This window comes from Pristiophorus japonicus, chromosome 7, assembly GCF_044704955.1.
Source record: "Pristiophorus japonicus isolate sPriJap1 chromosome 7, sPriJap1.hap1, whole genome shotgun sequence".
Taxonomy (NCBI): domain Eukaryota; kingdom Metazoa; phylum Chordata; class Chondrichthyes; family Pristiophoridae; genus Pristiophorus; species Pristiophorus japonicus.
In genome coordinates, this window is record NC_091983.1 from 150,581,017 (window position 1) to 150,605,237 (window position 24,221).

The 24,221-nt window shown below is 45.8% G+C and overlaps 1 protein-coding gene across 1 annotated transcript in view; it reads left to right on the forward strand.

Annotated features, from left to right (window-relative positions):
* Window positions 1–21,122, forward strand: part of LOC139266641 (PC3-like endoprotease variant B) — a gene marked incomplete at its 3' end in the record, with an annotated part of 827,273 nt that extends 806,151 nt beyond the window's left edge. Inside the window, exons 12-13 of the mRNA XM_070884230.1 lie at window positions 5,285–5,399; window positions 21,058–21,122. Of these exons, the coding sequence (XP_070740331.1) occupies window positions 5,285–5,399; window positions 21,058–21,122 (180 nt within the window). The remainder of the gene's footprint in view (window positions 1–5,284; window positions 5,400–21,057) is intronic.
* Window positions 21,123–24,221: the final 3,099 nt, after the last annotated feature.

A 24,221-nucleotide genomic window follows, 5' to 3' on the forward strand; every position in this document is an offset into this window, starting at 1 on the left:
CCTGTGAGCGAGTGTGGTCGGGATCTATTGGCCAACAGGAGGCGTGATATGCGGCTTTGAAGGGAACCTCCTTGGATTCTGAGCATCCCCTGCTTGATTATCTGCACTGCTCGTTCCGCCTGGCCGTTTGAGGCCGGCTTGAACGGTGCCGTTCTGACATGGTTGATACCATTGCCTGCCATGAAGTCCTGGAATTCAGTGCTTGTAAAGCATGGGCCATTGTCACTGACCAAGATGTCAGGTGAACATTGCCTTTGGACTTTCTACCATGGCCGAGGATGTGCTTGAATTGAGAATGTCACACTCGATTCATTTGGAGTAGGCGTCTACCACAACCAAAAACATTTTTCCCATTAAAGGACCTGCGTAGACAACATGGATGCGTGACCATGGTTTGGCGGGCCAGGACCAGGGGCTAAGGGGGGCTTCCCTGGGCGCATTGCCCAGCTCGGTGCATGTGTTGCACCTGCGAACACAAAGTTCCAGATCTGCATCTATCCCTGGCCACCAAACGTGTGACCTGGCAATTGCCTTCATCATGACAATGCCCGGGTGCTCATTGTGGAGTTCTCTGATGAACATCTCTCTGCCCATCTGGGGCATGACTACTCAGTTTCCCCATAGTAGGCAATCGGCCTGAATCGAGAGTTCATCCTTGCGCCTGTGAAGTGTTTTGAATTCCTCAGGGCATGCCCCATATGTAGCTGCCCAGTCCCCATTTCTTGACTATAGACAGTAGCGGGTCTCTATTTGTCCAGACTTTGATCTGACGGGCTGTCACGGGTGAGCCTTCGCTTTTGAAAGCTTCCACAGCCAAGACCATCTCAGCAGCATGCTCGGTTGCCCCCTCGGTGGTGGCTAGTAGGAGCCTGCTGAGTGCATCGGCGCAGTTTTCAGTGCCCGGTCTGTGCCGAATTGTGTAGTCATTGGCGGCTAGCGTGAGTGCCCACCTCTGCATGCGGGCCGATGCATTTGCATTTATGGCCCTGTTGTTGGCCAAAAGGGACGTTAGGGGTTTGTGATCTGTCTCCAGCTCAAATTTCCTGCCAAACAGGTACTGATGCATTTTTTTTTACAGCATATACACACGCAAGCGCTTCCTTTTCTACCATCCTGTACCCCCGTTCTGCCTGGGACAGACATCTGGAGGCATAGGCTACCGGCTGTAACTGACCCTTGGCATTAACATGCTGCAACACACACCCGACCCCATAGGATGACGCGTCGCATGTTAAAACAAGTTTCTTACATGGGTCATATAGCGTTAACAGATTGTTGGAACATAACAAATTGCGTGCTCTATGAAAAGCCCTTTCCTGGCTGTCCCCCCAGACCCATTCACGACCTTTGCGTAGGCGCACGTGTAGCGGCTCTAACAGCATGCTCAATTTGGGAAGAAAGTTACCAAAATAGTTCAGGAGCCCGAGGAACGAACGCAGCTCCATCGTGTTACGGGGTCTGGGTGCTCTCTGGATCGCTTCTGTTTTGGGCGCAGTAGGTCTGATCCCGTCTGCTGCTACCCTCATCCCCAGGAATTCTACCTCTGGAGCTAGGAAGACGCACTTCACCTTTTTCAGTCGCAGACCTACCCGGTCCAGTCTGCGTAGCACCTCCTCCAGGTTGCGGAGGTGTTCTTCAGTATCACAACCTGTGATGAGGATGTCGTCTTGAAAAACCACTGTCCTTGGAATCGACTTGAGGAGGCTTTCCATATTGCATTGAAAGATCGCGGCAGCCGAGCGAATCCCAAACAGACATCTGTTGTACTCAAACAACCCCTTGTGTGTCGTGAAGGTGGTCAGCTTCTTTAACTCACTCGCCAGCTCCTGGGTCATGTCAGCTGAGGTCAGGTCCAATTTTGAAAAAAGTTTGCCACCGGATAGCGTAGCGAAGAGGTCCTCTGCTCTCGGTAGCTGGTACTGGTCTTGGAGTGACACCCGATTGATGGTGGCCTTGTAATCACCACATATCCTGACCGACCCATCTGCCTTGAGCACCGGCACAATCGGGCTCACCCAGTCACTGAATTCAACTGGCGAGATGATCCCTTCCCTCAGCAGGCGGTCCAATTCGCTTTCTATCTTTTCCGGCATCACGTACGGCACTGCTCTGGCCTTGTGGTGTACTGGCCTGGCGTCCGGGTTTATGTGAATCACTACCTTGGTCCCCATGAAAGTGCCAATGCCGGGCTGAAATAGTGTCCAGGACCTGTGAGCATGATATTCGCTCCACAGAGGAAATTGCATTGACAGCACCCCATTTCCAGTTCATGACAGCCAGCCAGCTCCTCCCCAGTAGTGCAGGACCGTCCCCCGGAACAATCCAGAGTGGCAACCTATTCTCCGAATCTTTGTGGGTCACAACTACCGTAGCGCTGCCTAGCACCGGAATGATCTCCTTTGTATATGTCCGTAGCTGTGCGTCAATTGGCAATAATTTTGGCCTCCTGGCCTTGGACGCCCACAAGTTGTCGAACTGTTTGATACTCATCAGGGACTGGCTGGCCCCTGTGTCTAGCTCCATTGATAGTGGGATGCCATTGAGGAGCACTTTCATCATTATCGGTGGCGTCCTGGTGTATGAACTGTATATGAACTCACTGAACTTCAGCTTCCAGCGATTTCCCCCAGTGTCCATTTGTCCCCGTAGGGCTTACATCATTCCCGTCCTCGTACATCAACCTGGCTGCAGGCTTCCTGCACATACGCGCCAAGTGACCGCTGACGTTGAAAATTCTGCAGGTGTATTGCTGATACATGCAAGCTCTGGCTGTGTGTTTGCCTCCACACCTCCAACATGAGCCGTTGTTGGAAACAAAAGGCCCATTACCAGTCAATCATCTCTGACTGTCTGTGTAACTGTTTTTAAGCACACCATTAACAGGTGTTGATGGCCCCATTACTGGTCGCATTGTCCCTTGCGATGGCGTGAATTGCCGTTCAGCTAGCCATTGTCTCTGTTGAATTCCCCCTTTGGATTCGACTACATGCTCGGGCATGTCCGATTGCCACTGTCTGCCTGGGGAACTCTGTGCCGCGTTATGGACTCCCTGTCCATTTGCTGCATTTAAACCAAGATTTTTGTCAAACATCATTCTGGTCTCTTCCTCCTCTGAGATAAATGTCTGGGCCATCAAAGCCGCTGTTTCCAGGGTCAAGTCTGTAGATGAACAGTCCCATGGCATCCGTTGTAGATGAACAGTCCCTTGTCCGTGTTGATGCAGGTGAGGCCCTTCGAAGACTCCTCCAGCTCCTGCGTCATGTAGGCCGAAGTCAGGTCGAGCTTGGTGAATGTCTTGCCTCCTGCCAGTGTCGCAAATAGGTCGTCTGCCTTGGGTAGCGGGTATTGGTCCTGTAGCGAGAAATGATTAATAGTTACTTTATAATCGCCGCAAATCTTGACCGTGCCATCACTTTTGAGTACTGGAACAATCGGGCTGGCCCACTCGCTAAATTCCACTGGGGAGATGATGCCCTTGTGTTGCAGCCTGTCCAGCTTGATTTCCACTCTCTCCCTCATCATATGAGGTACCGCTCGCGCCTTGTGGTGAATGGGTCGTGCCTCTGGGACCAAGTGAATCCACATCTTTGCCCTGGAAAAGTTTCCAATGCCTGGCTCAAAAAGGGAAGGAAATTTGTTAAGAACCTGGGTACATGAGGCCTCATCGACATGTGATAGCGCTCGGATGTCATCCCAGTTCCAGCGGATTTTGTCCAGCCAGCTCCTTCCAAGCTGTGTGGGACCATCGCCCAGGACAATCCAGAGTGGCAGTTCGTGCATCGTGCCCAGGACAATGATAAACTCTTTGGTGTACGTTCTCAGTTTCGTGTGGATGGGGCTCAGGCCTGGTCTGAGTGCCTTGTTGCACCACAGTCTCTCAAACATCTTTTTACTCATGATGGATTGGCTAGCGCCAGTGTCCAGTTCCATGGCTACGGGTAAGCCATTCAATTTTACATTTAGCATTATAGGTGGACATTTTGTCGAAAATGTGTGCACCCAGTGTACTTCAGCATATCTGCCTCCTCTCTCTGAGGCTTGAAATCGCTTTGATCCACCATGGACCAATCTTTCTCTGCCACGTGGTGGTTAACAGGTTTTGCAGAGCTTGCAGCTCATCTGCAAGCTTGTTGGAGGTGCCCCATTGTTCCACAGCTCTTGCAAACATCCCCTTTGAAGTGGCATGAATAGGCTGAATGGAAGCCTCCACAACGCCAACAATGTGTGAATTGCCTTGCATTCATCCTTTGTTGTGGAGTCTGAGTCATCTGGGTCACCTGAGGCCTGCTGGCAGTTGCATGCTCGTGGTTTTTGCCCTGTACATTTCTGCTCGCAATCACAGTTCCAGTTAATTTATGAACATTGCTAGCTCTTGTGTGCTGAGAGATTTGTTTGGTGTTATCACTGGTGGACATAAACGCCTGTGCTAGCGCAATGGCCTTACTGAGGGTCAGTATCTCAACAGTCAAAAGTTTTCGTAGGATGGTCTCGTGGCCAATGCCCGGTACAAGAAAGTCTCTGAGCATTTGCTCCAGGTGGCCATCAAACTCACATTGTCCTGCAAGTCGCCTTAGCTCAGCGACGTAGCTCGCCACTTCCTGACTTTCAGATCGTTGGCACGTGTAGAACCGATACCTCGCCATCAGCAAGCTCTCCCTCCTGTTAAAATGCTCCCGAACCAGTGTACACAGCTCCTCATACGCCTTATCTGTGGGTTTCACCGGAGCCAGAAGATTCTTCATGAGGCTGTAGGTCGGTGCCCCGCAGACCATGAGGAGGACCGCTCTCCTTTTTGCAGCGCTTCCTTCTCCGTCCAGCGCATTGGCTACAAAGTACTGGTCTAGCCATTCGACATAGGCTTCCCACTCCTCACCCTCCGAGAACTTCTCCAGGATGCACACAGTTTGCTGCATCTTTGCATTGGATTCGTATACTCGTCGCCAGTTATTGTGTTCCTAACACAGATGAGACTGCACACAGGGAGGTTAAAATAACTGTGACTTCAGTCTTTATTAAGACACTCCAGAGTGAGGAACAGGCCTTAGGGGCCGGCTTATATACAGTGCTCCCAAGGGATGCTGGGATCCCTTGGGACTTCAGGGGATGCACTACCTGGTGGCAGAACATGGGAGGGCATGCTTTACAGATACACAACACTTATGTTCTTCGATGTGATGCAATGTGTTATGTTATTGAACTCCATAGCGTGACTTTCATAAGTTCCTGTACATTAGTCTGAACAAGTGCTGTCACTTCATAATTGTCAATTTGTGCTTTCTCTCAGGTATCGGACAACAAATATAAAGTGGTCAAATGCTTTCGGCCTTACTCTGAAACAAAAGCTGGAGCAGTGCTGCAATTTAAACTTGTACTTTGGGGAACATTTGAAGCTGACAAAGGTAAGTTTGTACTTTTTGTGTTTTGCTAATGTATTGGTACTTCAATTGCACTGAAGAAAAAAACTAAGCTAAATATGTTTGTTTTTTGTTTGTTTTGAACAAGTGTTTGTGGCATATATTGTTTTGAAAGGGAGTCCCAGAGAGCCCAAAAACTAAAAGGGAATGTTGTTGATATCAATGGCTCATCAGTTGATTCTAGGGTTGTCATGGAACACATAACTATTGCTCCGAAGCTCTTATAGATTATGATCAAAAAATAGCAGAAGTATTTAATAAGTACTTCATTTTACTCTTTACTAAATAGATGCATTTTTATGAGGAGGCAATCTTGAAGTAATTGAGAGTACGATATGCAATAGGGAAAAAAGGAACATTTTAGGTAATTTTGTTCGTTAAGCTAAAAGAAAGCAAAGCCCCGGGCCTGAAAAGATACATCCAAAGATTCTGAGGCAGTTGAGGGAGAAAATTACAGAGACATCAGAAATTATGGCCCAAAATTTGTTGAATCACTTGTGCCACTGTAATGGTTCATCTATGTTGTATTATGGTGCAAAAGTCCCACACCATGACTTCACACCACACCATCATTTCCTGGAACTTTGCACCATAAAACCGTTTCCTGCTCCAGATAAGTTGAACAGTTAATTTTCATAGCACCATCCCTCCTTTGAAATCAGTGGCGTGTATGCTGAAGTAACATCACTGCGATCACCACTGCCACTTAGAACTCAAAGAATGGTGTGGAGGGCTTTCTAATATAAATATCTATTACTAGTTCATCTTACAACAACAACAACTTGTATTTATATAGTGCCTTTAACATAATGAAACATCCCAAGGCACTTCACAGGAGTATTATGAGATAAAACATTTGACACGAGCCACATAAGTAGAAATTAGCGCAGGTGACCAAAAGCTTGGTCAAAGAGAGATGTTTTAAGGAGCGTCTTTAAGGAGGAAAGAGAGGTGGAGAAGTTTAGGCAGGTGTTCCAGAACATGGGTCCTAGGCAACAGAAGGCACGGCCAGCAATTGTTGAGCGATTATAATCAGGGATGCTCAAGAGGGCAGAATTAGAGGAGTGCAGAAAACTCGGGGCTTGTAGGGCTGGAGGAGATTACAGAGATAGGGAGGGGTGAGGCCATGGAGGGGTTTGAAAATAAGGTTGAGAATTTTGAAATCGAGGCGTTGCTTTACCGGAAGCCAGTGCAGGTCAGTGAGCACAGAGGTGATGGGTGAGCGGGACTTGGTGCGCGTTAGAATACGGCTGCTGAGTTTTGGATCATCTCTAGTTTACGTAGGGTAGAATGTGGGAGGCCAGCCAGGAATAATGTGTTGGAATAGTCAAGTCTCGAGATAACAAAGGCATGGATGAAGGCTTCAGCAGCAGAAGAACTGAGGAAAGGGCGGAGACAGGCGATGTTACGGAGGTGGAAATAGGCGGTCTTCGTTATGCTGCAGATATGTGGTCGAAAGCTCATTTCAAGGTCAAATATGACACCAAGATTGCGAACAGTCTGGTTTAGCTTCAGGCTGAAGTTGGGGAGAGGGATGGAGTCAGTGGTTAGGAAACGGAGTTTGTGGTGGGGACCGAAAACAATGGCTTCAGTCTTCCCAATATTCAATTCGACAACATTTCTGCTCATCCAGAACTGGATGTCGGACAAGCAGTCTGATAGTTTAGAGACTGTGGAGGGATCAGGAAAAGTGGTCGTGAGGTAGAGCTAGGTGTCATCAGCGTTCATGTGGAAACTGACGCTGTGTTTTTGGATGGTGTTGCCAAGGGGCAACTTGCAGATGTGAAATCGGAGGGACCTAAGGAGAGACACCAGAGGTAATGATGCAGGGGCGGGAAGAGAAACTGTTGCACGTGATTCTCAGGCAAAGATTAGATAGATAAGAATGGAACCAGGCAAGTGCAGTCCCATCCAGCTGGACGACAGTGGAGAGGCATCTGAGAAAGATAGAGTGGTCAACCGTGTCAAATGCTGCAGACAAGTCAAGAAGGACTCAAGAGGAGAGATAGTTAGCCTTTGTCACAGTCACAAATGATTACCTTTTAATTTCACTGTATTTCTGTAGTAGGACTATACACTATAGGAATGGAAACAGATTTTCCTGTCCAAGTTACACAAAATACATGAATTGAGGCATCAGACCAGGACTAAATGGCAGCATATTGATTTTAGCACAATAAAGATAGAAGGAATGAGAAAGAAAGAGGGGAAAGAAGCAAAGAATTAATTCTGCTGCCTAACCTTCAACCTTTTATACAGTGGCTTATTACATGCATGAAACCAAAGGGAAACTATATATTCGCCATAATGATACAGCTCACATTTTGTCAGTGTGGGTTTGCCAGATTAGATAATTCAAAATGTAATCCTCATTATATTTTTCAGTAATTTATTGTCAGGTATAAATAAATAGAGAAATAAATTACGTTGAAATCCCTGCAGAATTCAACAATTGAAAGGAATTCAACCCACGATCCATTGGCTGTGCCATTCCCAACCTGCCGCTATGCTTGCTGCGGCGTATGCTAATTATTCTTTTCCAGCAAATTGTGACATAAATTTACCATTGGAGGATCAGGGAGACTAATGGTTTAACTTGTGGCGTTTGTCAGCAATATCGCCATTGCAATAAATTCAGGGCCTATATTTTAGGGCTCTATTGAGTGTAGATGTATGCCACAGGACGGGAGGATGGCCAATGTAGTTTCCAATTTTAAAAAGGAAGACAAAATTAATCTGGGTAATGATAGGTCATTAGCTTAACATCGGTGGGAGGGAACAGTCTTTAATTAAGGATGAAATTACAGTGCATCTAGATAAAGTGAAAATAGTTAGAAGTAGCCAGCACAGATGTAGGTCCCCTGCAGTCAGAATCAGGGGAAGTCATAACGGGGAACAAAGAAATGGCGGACCAATTGAACAAGTACTTTGGTTCGGTATTCACGAAGGAGGACACGAACAACCTTCCGGTTATAAAAGGGGTCGGGGGGTCTAGTAAGGAGGAGGAACTGAGGGAAATCCTTATTAGCCGGGAAATTGTGTTGGGGAAATTGATGGGATTGAAGGCCGATAAATCCCCAGGGCCTGATGGACTGCATCCCAGAGTACTTAAGGAGGTGGCCTTGGGAATAGTGGATGCGTTGACAGTCATTTTCCAACATTCCATGGACTCTGGATCAGTTCCTATGGAGTGGAGGGTAGCCAATGTAACCCCACTTTTTAAAAAAGGAGGGAGAGAGAAAACAGGGAATTATAGACCGGTCAGCCTGACATCGGTAGTGGGTAAAATGATGGAATCAATTATTAAGGATGTCATAGCAGTGCATTTGGAAAGAGGTGACATGATAGGTCCAAGTCAGCATGGATTTGTGAAAGGGAAATCATGCTTGACAAATCTTCTGGAATTTTTTGAGGATGTTTCCAGTAGAGTGGATAAGGGAGAACCAGTTGATGTGGTATATTTGGACTTTCAGAAGGCGTTCGACAAGGTCCCACACAAGAGATTGATGTGCAAAGTTAGAGCACATGGGATTGGGGGTAGTGTACTGACATGGATTGAGAACTGGTTGTCAGACAGGAAGCAAAGAGTAGGAGTAAATGGGTACTTTTCAGAATGGCAGGCAGTGACTAGTGGGGTACCGCAAGGTTCTGTGCTGGGGCCCCAGCTGTTTACACTGTACATTAATGATTTAGATGAGGGGATTAAATGTAGTATCTCCAAATTTGCGGATGACACTAAGTTGGGTGGCAGTGTGAGCTGCGAGGAGGATGCTGTGAGGCTGCAGAGCGACTTGGATAGGTTAGGTGAGTGGGCAAATGCATGGCAGATGAAGTATAATGTGGATAAATGTGAGGTTATCCACTTTGGTGGTAAAAACAGAGAGACAGACTATTATCTGAATGGTGACAGATTAGGAAAAGGGGAGGTGCAAAGAGACCTGGGTGTCATGGTACATCAGTCATTGAAGGTTGGCATGCAGGTGCAGCAGGCGGTTAAGAAAGCAAATGGCATGTTGGCCTTCATAGCAAGGGGATTTGAGTACAGGGGCAGGGAGGTGTTGCTACAGTTGTACAGGGCATTGGTGAGGCCACACCTGGAGTATTGTGTACAGTTTTGGTCTCCTAACCTGAGGAAGGACATTCTTGCTATTGAGGGAGTGCAGCGAAGGTTCACCAGACTGATTCCCGGGATGGCGGGACTGACCTATCAAGAAAGACTGGATCAACTGGGCTTGTATTCACTGGAGTTCAGAAGAATGAGAGGGGACCTCATAGAAACATTTAAAATTCTGACGGGGTTAGACAGGTTAGATGCAGGAAGAATGTTCCCAATGTTGGGGAAGTCCAGAACCAGAGGTCACAGTCTAAGGATAAGGGGTAAGCCATTTAGGACCGAGATGCGGAGGAACTTCTTCACCCAGAGAGTGGTGAACCTGTGGAATTCTCTACCACAGAAAGTTGTTGAGGCCAATTCACTAAATATATTCAAAAAGGAGTTAGATGAGGTCCTTACTGCTAGGGGGATCAAGGGGTATGGCGAGAAAGCAGGAATGGGGTACTGAAGTTGAATGTTCAGCCATGAACTCATTGAATGGCGGTGCAGGCTAGAAGGGCCGAATGGCCTACTCCTGCACCTATTTTCTATGTTTCTATGTCTATGTTTCTATATCAAGAGGGACGATTATACTTGACAAACCTCAGAATTCTTTGAGGAGATAACAGACATGATAAATGGGGGAAATGCAGTGGAGGTTGTGTACGTAGACTTTAGGAGATTACTAGAGAAGATTATGTCGTATAGAATTTGGGGAGGATAGCAAACTGGATAAAAAATGTATTCGAAGGGAGAAAACAGAGTGAACAAGTAAAAGGCAGTTTTTCAGAGTGGTTGGAAGTAGTGTCCCATAGGCTCTGTGGCCACTTCTGTTCACTGTGTATATCAATAATTTGACTAAAGGCAATTGATGTCAACATTTTCAGATGCTACCAAATAGGAGGTGTAGTTGATTCTTTAGAAGATCAAAGAAAGCTGCAAAGGTATATTACAAAAGTGAGTGAATAGTCTACAAAGTGGCAGATGGAATTCAATGTCAATAAGTGTGGGATGATGCATTTTTGGTAAACAAGCAATCGCAGTAATTATACTGCGAATGGAAGTAAGCTTGGTGCTGTCGAAGAGCAGCGGAATTTGGGGATACAAGTTCCCAGAACATTAAAAGTAGCATCTCAGGTCAATAAGGCTGTAAGAATAGATAATGGGATTCTAGGTTTTATCTCAAAAGGTACAGAATATAAAAGCCAAGAGGTAATGATGAACCGATATAAAAACTTAATGACCTCAGTTAGTGTGCTGTGTGGAGTACAGTAAAACATGACATCCGTTTATTCTAGATGTTTTTCTTGCTGCTTATACTTCACAGTGGTTTGTCGATTTTCTGTCTGATTGTCAAAATTTATAGTATAGTTGCAGAGAAGCAAGGTAAAAACTATAACCCTCATGATTCATCTCATACACGCATATAGACACACATACGCACTCTCACACACGCATATAGACACACATACGCACTCTCACACATGCATATAGACACACATACGCACTCTCACACACGCATATAGACACACATATGCACTCTCACACAAGCATATAAACACACATACGCACTCTCACACATGCATATAGACACACATACGCTCTCTCACACACGCATATAGACACACATACGCACTCTCACACACGCACGCTGGAAATCACAGCAGCCAACCCCAAGTGACATTTCCTTCTCAAGCCCCGTACTTCAGACTTCAGGCATAAGAACTAGCCTGTGTGTGTGTGCGGTGCGGGTAAGGGGAGGGGCGGGGGATAGGGGGGAGAAATGTCCTGTGGGCATTTACCAGTTATAGCTCTTCAACTGAAACTATTGAGGTAAATTTTATAATCTATCATTCCCACCATAATGCATCGGTAGCATAAAGGTTTCAATTATTAAGGATGTCATAGCAGTGCATTTGGAAAGAGGTGACATGATAGGTCCAAGTCAGCATGGATTTGTGAAAGGGAAATCATGCTTGACAAATCTTCTGGAATTTTTTGAGGATGTTTCCAGTAGAGTGGATAAGGGAGAACCAGTTGATGTGGTATATTTGGACTTTCAGAAGGCGTTCGGCAAGGTCCCACACAAGAGATTGATGTGCAAAGTTAGAGCACATGGGATTGGGGGTAGTGTACTGACATGGATTGAGAACTGGTTGTCAGACAGGAAGCAAAGAGTAGGAATAAATGGGTACTTTTCAGAATGGCAGGCAGTGACTAGTGGGGTACCGCAAGGTTCTGTGCTGGGGCCCCAGCTGTTTACACTGTACATTAATGATTTAGACGAGGGGATTAAATGTAGTATCTCCAAATTTGCGGATGACACTAAGTTGGGTGGCAGTGTGAGCTGCGAGGAGGATGCTGTGAGGCTGCAGAGCGACTTGGATAGGTTAGGTGAGTGGGCAAATGCATGGCAGATGAAGTATAATGTGGATAAATGTGAGGTTATCCACTTTGGTGGTAAAAACAGAGAGACAGACTATTATCTGAATGGTGACAGATTAGGAAAAGGTACATCAGTCATTGAAGGTTGGCATGCAGGTGCAGCAGGCGGTTAAGAAAGCAAATGGCATGTTGGCCTTCATAGCAAGGGGATTTGAGTACAGGGGCAGGGAGGTGTTGCTACAGTTGTACAGGGCATTGGTGAGGCCACACCTGGAGTATTGTGTACAGTTTTGGTCTCCTAACCTGAGGAAGGACATTCTTGCTATTGAGGGAGTGCAGCGAAGGTTCACCAGACTGATTCCCGGGATGGCGGGACTGACCTATCAAGAAAGACTGGATCAACTGGGCTTGTATTCACTGGAGTTCAGAAGAATGAGAGGGGACCTCATAGAAACATTTAAAATTCTGACGGGGTTAGACAGGTTAGATGCAGGAAGAATGTTCCCAATGTTGGGGAAGTCCAGAACCAGAGGTCACAGTCTAAGGATAAGGGGTAAGCCATTTAGGACCGAGATGCGGAGGAACTTCTTCACCCAGAGAGTGGTGAACCTGTGGAATTCTCTACCACAGAAAGTTGTTGAGGCCAATTCACTAAATATATTCAAAAAGGAGTTAGATGAGGTACTTACTACTAGGGGGATCAACGGGTATGGTGAGAAAGCAGGAATGGGGTACTGAAGTTGAATGTTCAGCCATGAACTCATTGAATGGCGGTGCAGGCTAGAAGGGCCGAATGGCCTACTCCTGCACCTATTTTCTATGTTTCTATGTTTCTATGCCTTGCTAACCCTGACTTGTATGGGCTATTCCTCTTTGATCTAGATGTTATCTGTTGCTCATTGTTCAATAAATGGTAAACAGCATAGCTGTTTGGCAGCCTTGGAAAGCAGAGACGGTGAAGATAGGTCTCCTGTGACATATCCATGTAGATAGGGAGGGGTCTATAGATGCAGGTCCAGGGGTATTCACTACATCTCGGTTGAGCAACTTATTTTTTGCCCTCAAATCATCTATTGGAAAATCAACCACTCTCTAAATCGGTTGTGCGAGGTCAGGTATTCAGGTTTCTGACCCACGCTAAAGAAGCCCCGTACCGGTGATGGGGCCTCACAAAATCCACTCCTTGGTGCCAGGACATTGGTGCCAGTTGGATTTCGTCCCTCCTGTGCAGCCTCCTCTTGTTCTAAAACTGGTCCCAATTCCTTGAAACCCTCTCTGTTACATTACTTTTCCAACTGCAAATTCAGCTGCCTATATATTACTGTGGTAATGTTTTAGGAACTTTATTACTGTAATAATGGTGCCGAAATTCATCACTTACCGCCCGCTGCCACCGACTGCCGCCGACAGTGCTCTTCTTGACCCCAGTGCCATTTTCAAGGTGGCCTAGAGCGGGCAGGACGGGAGAGCTGCCGGGAACTGTGCACTGAAGCAACGAACCTCTCGCCCGCCGAGCTCCCAGATTCCTGCGGGCGGTACTCAGCGGCAGAACAGGGGTGGCCCACTGCGTGGCTGGTCTGTCCTCGACGGTAAGCAGGAAGAACCTGAAAAAAAATTGTGAACATTTTTTTTAATTTTCAACAGCGACTCACCTGCATGGGATCCCCTGGAGGTCTTCTGATAGTTTTTTAATTTTTTATTGGTGATTTTTTTTCCCGGCTCTTTGACCCTCCGTGGGCCCGACTCCATTCTTGGTGGCACTTGGGCGGCAAGCACCTCTGCCGCCGAGAATGAGACCTCCCGCCCGCTGCTGCCCAGAGTGGCGGTGTATGTCATCCATTTGCCGCCCGCTGACCTTCGAGGGGCCTCGGCCATGAATATCCCGCCCAAAGTACCGTCCGGTACCTCAGCGGCCATCGGCGACACATTGGGCGGTACTTGGGCAGTCAGAGGCCTTGATGAAAATCGGCCCCAATGTTTATTTTGGGGGGGGGGTCACAATACATAAGCTGAAAGCAAACAAAACTTGTTGGCCCAGAGAGATGGGAGTTTCCCTGAATCTCCCAGCAGCCTAAACTTCAACAAATCCAAGGTTAGTTTAGCAATGATTTGAGTTTTGTTTACCTTTTCAGATAGCTACAACATCAAACCTGATAGACATTATACTGCGCAGTAACAATGATTGAAAACTATGAACTTTGCTAGAGAAAAACTCTAATTGTGCTTTGTAACATCCATCATTACGATGAACAGGAAGTTATTGTTTCAGGTGTTACATGGAAGTTACTCAAGTACTCAAAGGGTTAATTCTGCAGTATCCTGCCCACTCATGAGCATCTGTCAATTGTTCACTTTGAGCCACTTGTGCTTCAGGAAGTCACTCACAGTGTTAGAGCAGGTTTTCATTAAGGATTTTATGAGATACTGAAACATATGTGACTCAGTCTCAATTTGGACTGATTTACGACGTACCCTCTATTGAAGCAGTATTTAAGCCCTTGCATGTACTTCTTTGCTGCCACCACATTGCCTTAAGTTTACTTTGGTTCAGTACATTTTTTTGCTTTTACATTCTAAAAGATAAAGCTGTTTATTACAAGTTTCACCTTCTTCATATTCAAACAACTGAGGAAGGGCATCTTAACTGAAGGAGGGCAGAGTAGAAATGAGGTAGCAAAAAATTGAGTCAACATTTTGGTGTTGGTCATTTACATGGGAATTCAATTTAAATATGTTATGACAATGAAATGTGACAATGACCTCTGGATCCAGCAGTCAAATTGAAGTTAAATTTGAGAATTCAGGGGGACTTGAGGATAATTGACCTGTTGATTGAAATATTCAACATGACATATGAGTTGAATCTCAGACAGTCATTAGCATTATATGGATAATTTTAAAGATGGTCATGATTACTGCATCTCTGAGATCCCCCAGCATGCTCTCCTCCCTCCAGATGAGAGATGAGGTCGTGTATTCGCGCCAGCAGTGCCTCTCCACCATACTTCAATGCCTCAGCAGGGATTCTGTCCGCACCCGTAGCCTTGTTGTTTTTGAACTGTCTTATGGCTTTTTCTACCTCGTGCAGTGTTGGGGTCTCACTGAGGTGGTGGCGGGTAGCATGCTGCGGGATGGAATCAAGAATACTCAAGTCAAAGGCAGAGTCTCGATTGAGGAGATCTTCAACTTGCTCCTTCCATCTCCGTGACCATCTTTAAAAAAGGGGACAAGTCTAACTGCGGCAATGACAGAGGAATCTCCCTGCTATCAGCAACTGGGTAAGTCGTCGCTAGAGTCCTCCTCAATCGTCTTCTTCCCGTGGCCGAGGAGCTCCTCCCGGAGTCACAGTGCGATTTCGTCCCCTACGGGGCACAACGGACATGATTTTTGCAGCGCGACAGCTACAGGAAAAATGCAGGGAACAGCGCCAGCCCTTATACATGGCTTTCTTCAACTTAGAAAGGCCTTTGACACTGTCAACTGCGAGGATCTATGGAGTGTCCTCCTCCGTTTTGGATGCCTCCAAAAGTTCGTCACCATCCTCCGCCTGCTCCACAACGACATGCAGGCCGTGATCCTTACTAACTGATCCATCACAGACCCAATCCGCGCCCGGACCAGGGTCAAACAGAGCTGTGTCATCGCCCCAACCCTCTTAATCTTCCTCGCTGCCATGCTCCACCTCACAGTCAACAAGCTCCTCGCTGGAGTGGAACTAAACTACAGAACCAGTGGGAACCTGTTCAACCTTCGCCGTCTCCAGGCCAGATCCAAGACCACCCCAACCTCTGTCGTCGAGCTACAATGCACAGACGATGCCTGCATCTGCACATATACAGAGGCTGCACTCCAGGACATAGTCGACGTATTTACTGAGGCGTACGAAAGCATGGGCTTTACGCTAAACATCCGTAAGACAAAGGTCCTCCACCAGCCTGTCCTCGCCGCACAGCACTGCCTCCCAGTCATCAAGATCCATGGCGCAGCCCTGGACAATGTGGACCACTTCCCATATCTCGGGAGCCTCTTATCAACAAGAGCAGGTATCGACGACAAGATCCAACATCGCCTCCAGTGCGCCAGTGCAGCCTTCGGTCGCCTGAGGAAAAGAATGTTTGAAGACCAGGCCCTCCAAACTGCCACCAAGCTCATGGTCTACAGGGCTGTAGTAATACCTGCCCTCCTGTATGGCTCAGAAACATGGACCATGTAGAGTAGACACCTCAAGTCGCTGGAGAAATATCACCAACGATGTCTCTGCAAGATCCTACAAATCCCCTGGGAGGACAGGCACACCAACATCAGCGTCCTCATTCAGGCTAACATCCCCAGCATTGAAGCATTGACCACACTTGATCAGCTCCGCTGGGCAGGCCACGTAGTCCGCATGCCAGACACAAGACTCCCAAAGCAAGTGCTCTACTTGGAGCTCCTTCATGACAAACGAGCCAACGGTGGGCAGCGGAAACGTTACAAGGACACCCTCAAAGGCCTCCCTGAAAAAGTGCAACATCCCCACTGACATCTGGGAGTCCCTGACCCAAGACCACCCTAAGTGGAGGAAGTGTATCCAAGAGGGCACTGAGCACCTCGAGTCTCAATGCCAAGAGCATGCAGAAATCAAGCGCAGATAGCGGAAAGAGCGTCCGGCAAAGCAGTCCCACTCACCCCTTCCCTTAACGACTATCTGTCCCACCTGTAACAGAGTCTGTGGCTCTCGTATTGGGCTGTTCAGCCACCAAAGAACTCACTTCAGGAGTGGAAGCAAGTCTTTCTCGATTCCAAGGGACTGCCTATGACTGACTGATGGATTATTTTCCAATTTTGCATTATGTCTGGAAATTCCAGTGCAGACTAGACATGATTTTCTCACCACTGCGGTCAAAAAATTGTGCTCATTTGATCAGCATTTCCAACATGCATTTGTGGTAGGTGAGGCTCCCCAGCGAGAGTGCACAATTGGAAAATTATCCATTATGTTCTCAGGTTAGCTCCAATGTTGGAACATTATAGTAGGACACCCAAGTTTGAATCCAAGGCAAAATAATATTTGAAAGAAAAGAAATACTTGCATTTATATCCCATCTTATCACATCCCAGAAATATTTCCAAGTTACTTACATGTAATAGATTACACTGAAGTATATTGATTGCTTTTGTGTAGGCATTTCTTGCAGTAATGTTTCACATACCACGTTCTCACAAACAACAATGAAATGATGACTAGCTAGTCTGATTTTGGTGATGATGGTTAAGGGAGGAATTTTGCCCTGGATACTATGACAACTCCTTGCTCATCTTTCAAATAATACCATGGAATCTTTACCATCCAGCTGAACCACCAGAACAGACAGACAGGGTTCTCAGTTTAATATCTCATCTAAAGGGCAGTACTTCTGATAGCCCAGCATTCCCGCAGATTGCACCAGTTTCCCCTCAAAGATAAGTCATCTTCTAAACTGAGTCATCTGCATGAGGGAAGAAAAGTTGGCCTGAGGAATTGTTAGCTGCTTCCTGCAAGCACACCCTCCAGTGAGCAACAAATAAATATCTGTGGTATTCATGTATACATTAACAGAATAGATACTTTTATTCTCTTGACCAAAGAACTGCAATGTGGATGCAAGGAATTAATTGAGGTGGGAGTGGGGGGAGAGAATCATTAAATTAATACCAGTGGAAGAATATTTTTTTAACAGTAATATTTACAATATCATTTCAGGATTCTGAACTTCTGAACACCTTTTTAAGGGACACAGGAGAAAGAAGTAAAATATTTAACAGAACACAAGCCCTTGATGGATTCAGTAAAAACCTGATATTAGCTGATTCTTAACCTTATAGAATCACTATCTGGCTTTAGGAAGACTGTATTGTAGAGATCATTATACTCTGTACTCCAGGAAGCCAGAGCAAAGCTTAACTATTCTGGATCTACCTTGTTATATTTGACATCCTATTGAAAGTGCTTCTCTTAATCTTTTAGCTTAAATATTCAGTTATATTCTTAGATGTATGCTCCTGGTCTAAAAAGATTGCATTGATTTATTTGTGTGCAATGTAAGTAAGTCTTTTTTCGCTGTTAAATGTATTTTTCCTTTGGAAGATTATTGAAAAGTCAATGGCAATTGTTAAATTGAAATAAAAGGACCAATAGGTTTTCAGATTGTGGAAGGTATACTGTAAGGAATTTTCTGTATAGACTTTGTGTATTCCCACATCATCTTGAATATGTCTAGCACTATTAAAACATCTTGGGACGGTGCAGGCTGATTCTGTTTCACTGATGCCTCTTTCTTGTGTCACCCACAGCATTGGCCAGGGAGTGCAAACGTATAGTTGATCATGTGATGTCATTACCACTCAGTAATTGCATGGTATAATCACACTGTTTACATAGGCACTATTGCCAGGAAATGACTGTGAGCGATATCATCGCACAAATAACTAACACACACATTTCAAATTGCCCTCTGCATTGTATTTATGGAGTCATTAACTCTTTTATTTTAAATAGATTGAAGTTTTTGTTAAAATAGTGGAAGAAGGAGACCCTTAAATGTTTATACAATTAACAGTAATTTCCAGGCTTACAAGTCCTGTTTATAATATGTTGCTCATTCTTGGAACTCTCCAATCAAAAATCCAACATAACCAAATTCAAGCATATCAAATTCACACTGGTTTAAATGCTCAAGTTTACTACAGCAGTTCAGAATTTTGCACCCTTAAAATTCTATTGTTGGTATCGGGTATACTCGGAACCCAAAATAAATTTGGAGTAGGTTGCTGATTAGTAACTCTCATCTCTCACTGTGAATCTGATCCCGTTATATAACGTCATCTGCCCCATGCAGTGAATTCTAATATGTTTAAAGTGGCTCTCAAAGTTGATGATGTCATCTGAACATTTTGACTGTAAAATCACCCGCTGACTGACTCAGTGAACTGTTACAGAAGAAAACTCAAGAGGAGAAAAGTAGAGAGTTGCTCCAATATCCTTGTAGCAAGTAAAACATTTCCATCATTAATTTATTCCTATTAAAGGGGATGGTTATTCTTGTGGCAAGTTGCTTGAATGTTAAGTACTCACCCCTAGATAATTTAATAAATTAGTCTTTATGCAGAACCGAAAATCTGTTTTTTTAATAAGGTATTACAATATTCAGTTCACTAAAGATATGCCAGTGGGAGGATTACATCAACTAAGACTTTGGAAGCTACATATTCTTGTTTACAGGGCTTGATTCTCAGAAATTTTCTCCATCATTTTTCTACCTTCATTTTACTCCTTTTCTCTTCTCAAGGCATTGATTCCTTGCTAAGTTCTTGACGTGTTCGTTGCCATCCAGTGGCTGTTGTTAACGTATTAGCCTAGACAAGGAGTGTCAGCACATTATTCCAATGTAGGGGCACCACATCTGAGCCCTAAGCTGCCATCATCCAATCTTCACACACATATGCCTTTTCCAGCAAGGGGCCATTGGGGATCAAAGAGGAAAGGAGACTCCTGGACAATTTTCCCCTTTCTAACTCAGAGGCACTAGGTCAATTACGACTCCCCTCCCATCACCTTGGCTGAGATCAGCTAATTCAGCAGAGTCAGCAGATTGAACCTCAAACATTCCCGATCTACATGGCTCAGTTACACACTGTTACAACGTGTCTTCACCTGTTGAGCCATCAGGAGAACCAGCCTTGATTCGCCAATGAAAATATGTAACATTGACGGTGACGTTTCTTTTCTTTTCCAACATTTTGCGCTATTACAGAGACAAACTAAAAACAAGCCTTCCAACGCAGATGGCAATGTAAGGCTTAACCAGCTAACACAGAATATGTCTTCTGACCAACAAAACCACCCAAATATTTATATTAGCGCTAAGCAAAGTCACAAACAACATCCTCTGTATCTGTGACCCTGGTGCTTTATCCCTCCTTTGTCCTACTCAACCTCTCAAGAGCATTCAACACAAATGAGCACACAATCTTCCTCCAATGCCTCTCCTTTGACATCCAACTGCACAGAACTACCTTTGTATAGTTCCATTCCTAGCTATCCAAACCTAGACAGAGCATCTCCAACAATGGCTATTCTTGCCACCCCTGCACAATTACCTTTGGAGTTCCTCAAGGATCTATCCTTGGCTCTTCCTCATCTACATGCTGCCGCTTGGTGACATCATCTGTATATATGGGGTCAGCTTCCATGTGTATGCTGATGACAACCAGCTGTACCTCGCCACAACCTCCTTTGACCCCTCGACTTCCTCTAAGCTATCAGATTGTTTGTCTAATCATTCAGTCTTAGATGAGTCACAACTTCTTCTCGCTCAACATTAGGAAGATTGAAGCTATCGTCTTTGCTCCCCACCACAAATTTCACTCCTTGCCAACAATTCATTCCTTGACCATTTCCTAAGGCACTAGTTGTATACTTGGTGTCCTGTTTGGCCTTAAACTTAGTTTCAACTCCATATGCTTCCCAATACAAAAACGGCTTACTTCCACCTCTACAAATCTCTGCCTCAGCCCTATCTCAATTACAACTCAATCATTTCACCGTTCAAAAATAGCTTTTTCAAAACCAGACTTAACAACTCCAATGCTCTCCTTGCTGGCCCTCGCCCTGTACTCTCTGTAAGCTCCTATCTATGCAAGTCCCTGCCACCTGCATCTGGTTTGCACTAAGCCCTGCTCACCCACCACTCTTACTGACCGACATTGGGTCCTGCCTCCCAAAGTGTGAACTTTTAAGTCTTCGTCCTGATCTTTAAACCCTCCTATGGTCTCTCTCCTTTCGTCCCACTATTAGCAGCAGAGCTTTCAGCTGCCTGAGGCCTACTTTTTGAAATTGCCTTCCGAAGGCTCTCTGACTCTCAACCACTCTCTCCTCTAAAAATTCTCTCAAAACCAATCTTCTCGAACAAGCCTTGGGTTTCTCTCCTAATCTCTCCCTTCTGAGCCCAGCATTTATTTTCTTTATGCCATACTGCGAATCACTACATGGACATCGGCAGTGGCGCCTTGCAACTTTCCTTACATTAAAAGCGGTATATAAATGTAAGTTGTTGTTGCTGAAAAGGAGAGGATGTCCAGTGTCCACATCCTATCGTGAAAGAATTTGTAACTGGGAGTTAATGCTGACCTTTTGATTTTACATAGATTCGAGTGTTCTTGGAATGAGGAGGAAAAGTCTCGAGGACAATACAGTAAAGCAGATGATTCAGGATCAATTCATTTTGGAGAATGAAATGAGAGTGGGTGTTAATGACATACCACCAGTTTCCAAATATAAGGTATGAGTTACATTGCCATCGGGTTTTGAAGGTTTTGTTTTTAATTATCTGGAATACAATACAAAATTACTTTCCATTTGTACAGTTAAAGAAAAGAAACAAAGACTTACATTCATATAGCGCCTTTCATGACCACCAGACATCTCAAAACGCATTACAGCCAATGAAGTACTTTTGGAGTGTAGTCATTGTTGTAATAGAAACATGGATACATAGAAAATAGGTGCAGAAGTAGGCCATTCGGCCCTTCGAGCCTGCACCACCATTCAATATGATCATGGCTGATCATGCAACTTTAGTACTCCATTCCTGCTTTCTCTCCATACCCATTGATCCATTTAGCAGCTGCCAATTTGCACACAGCAAGTTCTCACAAACAGCAATGTAATAATGACCAGGGGCTAGACTTTCCTAATTTTTTGCATGCTTAACGCCCACTTAACGTCCATTTTACCGCTGAAATTATGTATAACGCCCATATATCGCCCATTTAGCCACAAAATGGAAACTGACGGGCATTTTTCGGAAACTTAGCGCCGATCGTTACTTTCCCCATGTGCGTAATGCCGGTAAAAAAATAATACCGCCCGCCCACTTTTTTTGGGCAGAATCATCAATGCCCATAATATCGCCCAGCATTACTTTCCGCACGGAATTAACGCCGAGATTCAATAATACCGCCCGCCCGTTTTATTTTCGTCGTAAAGAGCAGATTTGCCGAAACTGACGCCCAGGAGATCGGCCACCGTCACTTTCACCACCTCGCACACATATCGCCCACAATATCGCTCGCCCAAAAAACTGCCTGAAAAAAGTGGAACTGTTCTGAACTAAAGCCAGCGGTGTGGCTGCCATTTTTTAAATCGCAGGTCGCTTCATTCAAAAGGCTGCTTCAACTTCGGGGAGTTTGGATTAACTCTGGAGTTCTTCTCAGTTGAAGTGACCATCTCAACAGACATATTTTCAGACTCTGGACTATTGGGGGTTTTTCTAGGTGTATTTTAGTGAGGAAATTACTGCTTCTGATCAATCGCTATTATACTTTCACTGCAATAGGGCGAGCCATTTCTCCCCCTGCATCGATTAATACGCAGATGCTGCAGAGTGCAGATGGCTCAATGTGTGATGCACATCATTATGTGCCCAAGTTAAGAGGTGCAAGAATGAGGAGGAGAGCCAGACCATACACACCCCGCACGTACAGGGAAAAGAGGTCTTACCTCGACATGTCCGAGCACACCTGCCTTCGGAGACTGCGCTTCCACAAGGTGGTGATCAATGAAATATGTGAGCTCATCAGGCCACATATGCAGCCTGCCATCAGGACATCAGTGTCGGTCAAGGTCAAGGTCACCGCGGTACTGTCTTTCTACACGTCCGGTTCCTTTCGGACCACCGCGGTCGAGATTTTCCCTCTGTCTCACCATGCCACCCATCGCTGCATTAGACAGATCACGGAGGCCCTGTATGCGCGAAGGATGGACTTTATCAGCTTCCCCATGACCACGAAGGCTCAGAATGACAGGATTGGAGCATTTTTCTACCGCATTGCTAAGTTCCCCAGAGTGCAGGGAGCCATACAGTGCACTCACATCGCCATGCGGCCACCTTCTCAGGACCCGGAGCTTTTTCGGAACAGAAAAGGATTTCACTCCCTGAAGGCCCAACTAGTTGTCGACCACAACCAGATCATAATGGCAGTGAATGCCAAATGTCCGGGCACCTTCGATGAGGCTCACATCCTGCGTGAGAGCGCTGTCTCTAATATCTTTAAAGGTCAGCCACAAGGGCAATGCTAGATGCTTGGTGATAACTGATATGGCCTAGCCACCTGGCTGATGACCCCATGCGTGACACCCACACCGAGGCCAAGAAGCGATACAACCAGAGCCACAGAGATACACGCAATGCGGTCCACAAAACAATACCTGTGCTTAAGCAGCGCTTCAGATATCTGGACCACTCAGGACGGGAGCTAAAATACAACCCTGAGCAAGTAGTTAAATTCGTGGTCATGTGCTCCATGCTGTACAATCTGGCTATCAGGAGGGGCCAAGAATTGCCAGAAGGGACTGATGCTTCACCTCAGGAGAGAGAGGAAGAGGATGACGAGGGGTTGGATGCTGACCTACGGCCAGACAATCAGGCTGGCTATGCAACCATGCCCACGGCCCCCTCCAGACTGCAGGAAAGGGCCCGTGGTGGCTACATAGCTGCAAGACTCTTAAGTGAGGAGCTGATAACTGAATGATTTGCCTGAAAGAATGTTGCTGTGAGTGACAACGCTGACACACTGCTGTGTGTGTGTAGCTCAGACATCAATAGTGTCCATCAACTTGGTTTATGTTGATTGAAGATAATGCGCAACAAGATTATGGTGAATAAAACTTTTTTAATACTAACATTGGTCTGAAATCATAAGTATCATGGGCAAAAACACCCCATCCCCGCCCACACCCCACTTTTTCCACCATTGACATCGATCAAATGTTCAACATGTCCAGCAACACAGAATAAAAATGTAAAACAGGAGGGTGGTCCCCTCCCCCCATACATTACAACAAATTGCATACACCCAGATGGAGATATAACACAGCCATCACCTGCGGACATGCATCTCGCATTCCTTCCCCCCTCCCCTTCTTCTCGCCACCTCTACCCCTTCCCCTCTTTGCTCCATGATGCCTGGCTGAGGAGCTCCTCAGGCGGTGCCTCATTTGGGAGGGATAAAGGCAGAGGCGATGGTTGCACAGGTATGGGAGTGGGGGGTGCCGAGGGGGCAACATTCTCTGATGCAGAAGCAGGATCTTGGTCCTTGCTCTCATCTGTCATTCACAGTGGTGATGCAGAACCTAGGGGTGGAGTGCTGTGCTCTGGGACCACTGGGAGGCCTGTGCCAGCAGTGTTCCTGGCTATCGGCAGGGCCTCTGCCATCCGTGGAACGTACTCAGTCATGGTGGCCAGCTGTCGGGATATGTCTCCCAATGCTTCGATGAGCTGGTCACCAATGTCTACAGTCCTCCTGGACAA